Raw genomic sequence first — 5,931 nt, forward strand, 5'->3', positions numbered from 1 at the left:
ATGGCTAAGGAAAAAGATTTCAGCTGCGTAGGAGGTCTGGAAAAACATATTCAAATTTTAAAGGAGACAGTTCTGTTTCCTTTGATGTATGGGGATGTTTATGCTAAATTCAATTTAAGACCGCCTCGTGGACTCTTGTTCTATGGCCCCCCAGGTAATACTAAAACTAGATCTGTTCCATTTCACTGCTTCACCTCTAGTTACCATATAATTTTGATGTTTTATTTTCCTTTCTTCCGGTTTATTTGACAGGAACGGGAAAAACTTTGGTAGCTGGTGCTTTGGCCACGGAATGTAGCAGTTCCGAAAGGAAGGTTTCATTCATTTCTCGAAAGGGTTCCGACTGTCTCAGCAAATGGGTTGGCGAAAGTGAAAAAAAGCTGCAGCAAATTTTTCACTCAGTGAGTTTACAATCCAGTTCGTCGTAGCCTGACACTACTATTAACCTGTTTACTAAATGTATTTTCAAACAACGAGTGATAAAGTAGTACATTCCATTGTTCCAGAAATAAAACTGCAGTTATCTTGAAATACTAGAATCCATATTTTTCCACCAAACACTGCAATTCAAGAAATTGAAATTTATCTCTTTGGTTTTTAGGCTTACCAATCCAGGCCATGCATTATTTTCTTTGACGAAGTTGACGGTTTAGCCCCTATTCGCTCCAGTCATCAAGACTATGTACATGCGAGTGTTGTCTCAACTCTTTTAGCATTAATGGATGGCTTAGACAGTAACTCAGAAGTCATAGTAATCGGATCGACAAATCGACTCGATGCAATTGATCCTGCACTGCGGCGTCCTGGGAGATTTGACAAAGAATTGTACTTTCCATTACCTTCATACAATGCGAGGAAGGAAATTCTTGCGGTAACTATTTCCAAACTACTCAATTTTTTTTATGTTCAGACCACGAAAGTGATAATATGGTAGAATTTCAGTTATTATATTGCGCAAGAATTAAAAAATTTTTGAAAATACAATGACCCCTTATTATGCGCAGACTTTCTCTTGTTCTCTTGGCTCTCTTGTTTATAAGTCACTCTTTTAATATCGTTAGGTTCACATAGAAAGCTGGAAACAGAAACCATCGCAAAAGTTTTTGGCATACTTGGCAGCTAAGACTGTAGGATTCTGTGGAAGTGATTTGCAAGCAATATGTGCAGAAGCAGTTATGTGCTGTGTTAGACGAACTTATCCTCAGATTTATACATCTAAGTCGAAATATCAAATAAACGAGAGGTCACTAAAGGTAAATTATTGGCCGATTTGATTCGCAAAAATTTTAGAATTGTAATGTATCACTGGTATACGCTCAATAGTCTGTCGTACTTTGGTTCGGAAAATAGAAAGCATCTGGTATAATTGTAATGCAATATAACTAGAACTCATATTTGGAATAGAATTGTACTTGATTTGCTTATAACAACAATATTATTAAATTTCTCAACAGATAGAGAAACAAGACTTTTTGAAAGCTCAGCAAAATATTGTCCCAGCATCACAGCGAGCTGCAATTACACCAATTAAACGTTTGTCTAGGAGGATTCAACCATTGCTAGAAAATACTTTAACCAAAATCATGTTCAGATTAGAAAATCTATGTCCACCAGACATGTTGTCTTCGGATGTAATGTGAGAAAATTGCATGATTAGTTTAGTGATGTATCGATTATAAACTTAATTGAGTATTAGTCGATGCATGATGATGTGAACAACTGGACCTTCAATTTCAGCACTGGAAGAGCTATGTCACGATCGTCCAACTGTCCACGACTACTGCTTACCGGTCTTGATGATTCTCACACTCGTTATTTGGGCCCAGCAATTCTTCATGCCTTAGAACATTTGCCTTGCCATGTTTTGGATATTACGACATTGTTTGAAGTTACAGGTCGCGCGGCAGAGGAAGCCATCATACAAGTAAGACATTTTCTTTGCGCTTTAAAATCCTAAAGCATGTAAGTTCGATTAGCTTGTTAGTATTAGCTTACTCGTTTAGTATTCTCCAAGTATTAAAAAAAAAACTTATTAACAAAGCTGATACCAACTCACATTTCTCGCTTTTGGTCATTTGCTGCCGATTATCAAGCTATAAAGTTGTAAATTCATTAGCACATGCTTAACTTTTGAACTTGAATCTGTAATAGTAGATTCCTCAGAAACATATCAATGCCCTGCGATGCTGTTGGCATACAATTTTCAAACTCTCTTTGACGATGCCATAAAGAATAGTCAAGATTTCTGTGAGGTAATAAAAAAAATTGTATTGCACCAGCATTCAAATATTCTGCAGTATTTTCGAAGTTTTTAATGCACTTGTATGTCTATTTTATTCAACTCTTCAGAATTATTTAATTCCTGCAAAGGTTCGACATTATCTTGTCATATTTATAAAGCATGGAATTTCACGCAAATTTCAATTTGCGAGTTCAATTAATGTAAATAACATCAGAACGAATAAATTTTGAAAGACTACTTGTCAAAAATATCTTTTTCTACAATAATAACGAGGCTTCAAAGAGGGAAGAAAAAGATCCACCAATTGAATCTAGTAATAACTTTTTTACATTGTAGTAAACATGCGATAAGTCTTACGAATCACTTAACTTTGAGTCATAATTCCGTTCAAAAAGTTACTTTTTGCTTCTGTTTTTACTAGTACTGCAGCTGTTGTTTGTATTGATACTTTTGCTTAACTGTACATAATGTCAACACTGCGAATAATTCTATCAACAATGAGCAGGCATTGATTTATGATTCACATGTTATAAAACAGCGTGTGAAGGAGGCACGCCGTTCCCTTCCATCATTATTATATGTTCCCGAAATCTTGGCTTGGTGGAACCTTGTCGATGAACCAGCTCGAGTTGTCTTTACATCTTTAATGTCAGGTCTGGACAGCTCTGTGTCAATGTTGGTATTGACAACTGCAACTTGTACTCCAAGCACATTACCAAACGAGGTTTGTCCCACTTTTTGAAACTCAACCTTTTCCATAATGATTCGTAATATTCACCCTTGTTTTACACTGTCTTTTTACTATGAATGCTTTATGACCAGTCTTACGTGTTATTTATAGATAAAATCAATTTATGAGTATCAGGGGGAGGTATTTGAAGTTAAAACTCCAGGACCATCGGAACGCCAAGGATTTTTTGAGCAGCTGTATAATCAAGTCAATTCAGGCGTGTGTGGTGCGAGCCACAAGTCCTCTAGCTGTATGTTTTGGATTGGAATATTTCATAAATTATGGGATTATTATTCATAATTTTCGTTCAGTCATTAAACATATCTCAGCCATTTCCGTAATTTCACGCGTTAAATTGGTTTCTGATCAGAAACCATAAATTTTGTGGTAAACAATGTTAAGGATAAATGTGCTGCACCGTTTTACTCTACAGTTGAGTAAAAAGAAAAAAACCGTTAAAAAATTTGGAGCAACGTTATTAGTGCTGATGTTGGTGCACACTAATGAAATAACATCCTTAGTATATTAAATTAGAAATGATTAAACTCCAGAATTGTGATCAGATTCTAATCTTTTTCGATTGATTTTGCTCGCTGACCAGATTTTCACAAATATCCACAACAAAGTTATAACATGAAGGTGTAATTATCGTCGCTCTTCTGTTAATGTACTGTTCTTACACAAATCACTTTTCATCCATTCTCAAGATGACTGACTGTAATTTTTTTATCTTTCGAAAATTCGTGAAAATCTTTGTGAAGAACAAACTAAGTCAAAACAAATTCTTACCTCATCATATACTACAAAATTTAATCATTTTGAATGTTCTTATTATAAAACTTTTTCTCAAGTTTTCGATATCTTGTGTTATTGGAATTTGCTCGGATTCATTTTTATTACATACATTGGCACAAGTAACGTTGCTGGAGATTTTTACTCAGTTATTTCTTCTATCCAAACTTTTGATTAAGACTATCTGGTTGATTTTTTCTTAAATGCATTATTCGTGTTTAGAAAATAGAAAATATTCGAATGAACAACCAGTGATTTTTTCCGAATACTCCACCACTCCACGGTACTTTTTAATTTCTTTGCTTTGAATTAAAACCGAATTATTCAAATCACTGATATAAGTATAAAAATAATAATTTCAGACACGTAACTTTACAAACTATCACAATTAGATCAAAATTGAGGTAATTGAAATAAAACTCCATTTCATATGATCATCGTTTGTACTTGTGGAAATGTTGTTTGACAGTTTGTTAGCCATGATTGGTTCACTAGAGTGATCATTATTAAAATCAAGTTAAAATTATGAGCATTATATGTTGTTGTGATTTTTAGCATCAAGCTAAAGATAATCACCATGCTTCTTTTGTAATAGGCTACCATTTTGGCTACCAATGTTTTCAGTTCCATTCATGACATCTCGTCACTTTTTATAATTTAGACCTGTGCCGTAAAGAAATAGACAAATTGTGATTGTTTCAGACATATTATTATCATGTTTACAGCTATAATTGAAATTTTAAAACCGAAGAGAATCAAGTCTAGAAAAACGCCATGCACTATTCAGTCCGTCCATTCGACCGCAGAAGGAAAACCAGGTAAAGCTAAACCTTATTGATGCTGTTTTACTATCATGATAGAATTTTTATTTACGATCAGGATATTTATTTAAAACTATTCGTAGATGTCATCGAAATTGCCCCGCCTAAAAAATTACGGCCAGAAGCTAAATCAAGAAAGAAAATTAATACCGTTCAGTCATTTCATTCTACATTGCCAGTTAAAACAGGTAAGGTGCAAATGACAGCGGTTAATTACTAATGAGTAATCAAGTTCGTTATTCTAGTGTTCAATATTGATATATTTTATGCCGATCAACAGGTGCTATGAAGAGAGAGTTGAATGCGGGAACAGAAGGCTCTCCTTCTAAACGTCAGAAGTTGATAGGATCAGTGGATACAGACCCAAGAAATAAAAATGAACCAAAGAGATTAACAGATGGTCAAATCTCAGAATTGCTACGAAAGACAGTCGGCATCACGCGCGGATGGACAACTCATCAACTAGAAACCCTTTTCTCCGCTCTAGAAGGCCACAGTGAAAAACAAGACAAAGATATGTTCTTAGCCTTCAATGAATGTTTGAGCATATTTCAAGAAACCGAAAAATTGAAAGCCAGGCTGAAAGAAAGTTAAAAAGTATTCGTCGTTACTATGAAGCTTATAAAACTTGGAACTTAGAGTGTGTTTTGTATGATTTATTTCGTAGACCTTGTGTAAGTGTAATAATGTGTAAAACTGTGTAACTTACTAATTGTACTAACGAGCAATATAATATGATCTGACTTGACACTTCAACGGGTGACCGCAGCGTTGATAGAATTGAGTGAATGTATATTTTGGTGGAAAAATATTTTTAATTTTTGAATTTTGATAATTTTGAACTTTTGAACAAATTTCTGGAAGAATCTAACTATTGTAACCCACTGCAAAACTTACTACAAATGTAATAGAATCACCTACAAACCTTTAGTTAGTACTTATAGTTACCCAAAGATTCGCGTGAATATTACTGCACATATACGTGCAAAAAAAAAGGTTTGTTAACATTGCCAAATACAGCAGTCGTACACGGCACAAGAAATATTCTATTACATCAAATGAATGTGTTTTCACTTGATAACCCATATTGTTGTTATGACCATATTATTTTGAATCAAGTAAAATTTCTTTAAATAAGAAAAGAAACATTGTTTTCGCCATATTTGATCGCCGTATTTGCAGGTAAAGTCAACAAATCGTTTCTCTGTCAGTAACGAATGACATGAAACTTCTTTTTTCCATTCATCCAAAGTCATTTTAGTTCATTACATATTCTTCACATAGTTGCGTGTGTGTTGTTTTCGATAGAGATATTTCACTTTAATCTTCTCAGCAAAACGTTTACG

The 5,931-nt window shown here is 34.2% G+C and overlaps 1 protein-coding gene across 1 annotated transcript; it reads left to right on the forward strand.

Annotated features, from left to right (window-relative positions):
• Positions 1 to 5,659, forward strand: LOC124214392 (ATPase family AAA domain-containing protein 2-like). The gene is made up of 11 exons (XM_046616664.2): positions 1 to 154; positions 253 to 401; positions 602 to 871; positions 1,062 to 1,253; positions 1,455 to 1,636; positions 1,738 to 1,924; positions 2,781 to 2,966; positions 3,084 to 3,222; positions 4,490 to 4,582; positions 4,669 to 4,773; positions 4,866 to 5,659. The coding sequence occupies exons 1-11, from the start codon at positions 1 to 3 to the stop codon at positions 5,177 to 5,179; spliced, it is 1,971 nt and encodes a 656-aa protein (XP_046472620.1). The 3' UTR covers positions 5,180 to 5,659.
• The last annotated feature ends 272 nt before the right edge of the window (positions 5,660 to 5,931 follow it).

The sequence above is a fragment of the Neodiprion pinetum genome, chromosome 3 (assembly GCF_021155775.2).
Source record: "Neodiprion pinetum isolate iyNeoPine1 chromosome 3, iyNeoPine1.2, whole genome shotgun sequence".
In the NCBI taxonomy this organism is placed as follows: Eukaryota; Metazoa; Arthropoda; class Insecta; order Hymenoptera; family Diprionidae; genus Neodiprion; species Neodiprion pinetum.

Excerpts from the sequence above, each read along its gene's own strand:
- LOC124214392 (XM_046616664.2), top strand. The coding sequence starts at position 1 with ATGGCTAAGGAAAAAGATTTCAGCTGCGTAGGAGGTCTGGAAAAACAT. Across the intron at positions 155-252 it reads CTTGTTCTATGGCCCCCCAG|GAACGGGAAAAACTTTGGTA; the intron begins GTAATACTAAAA and ends TTTATTTGACAG. Across the intron at positions 2,967-3,083 it reads CAAGCACATTACCAAACGAG|ATAAAATCAATTTATGAGTA; the intron begins GTTTGTCCCACT and ends TGTTATTTATAG.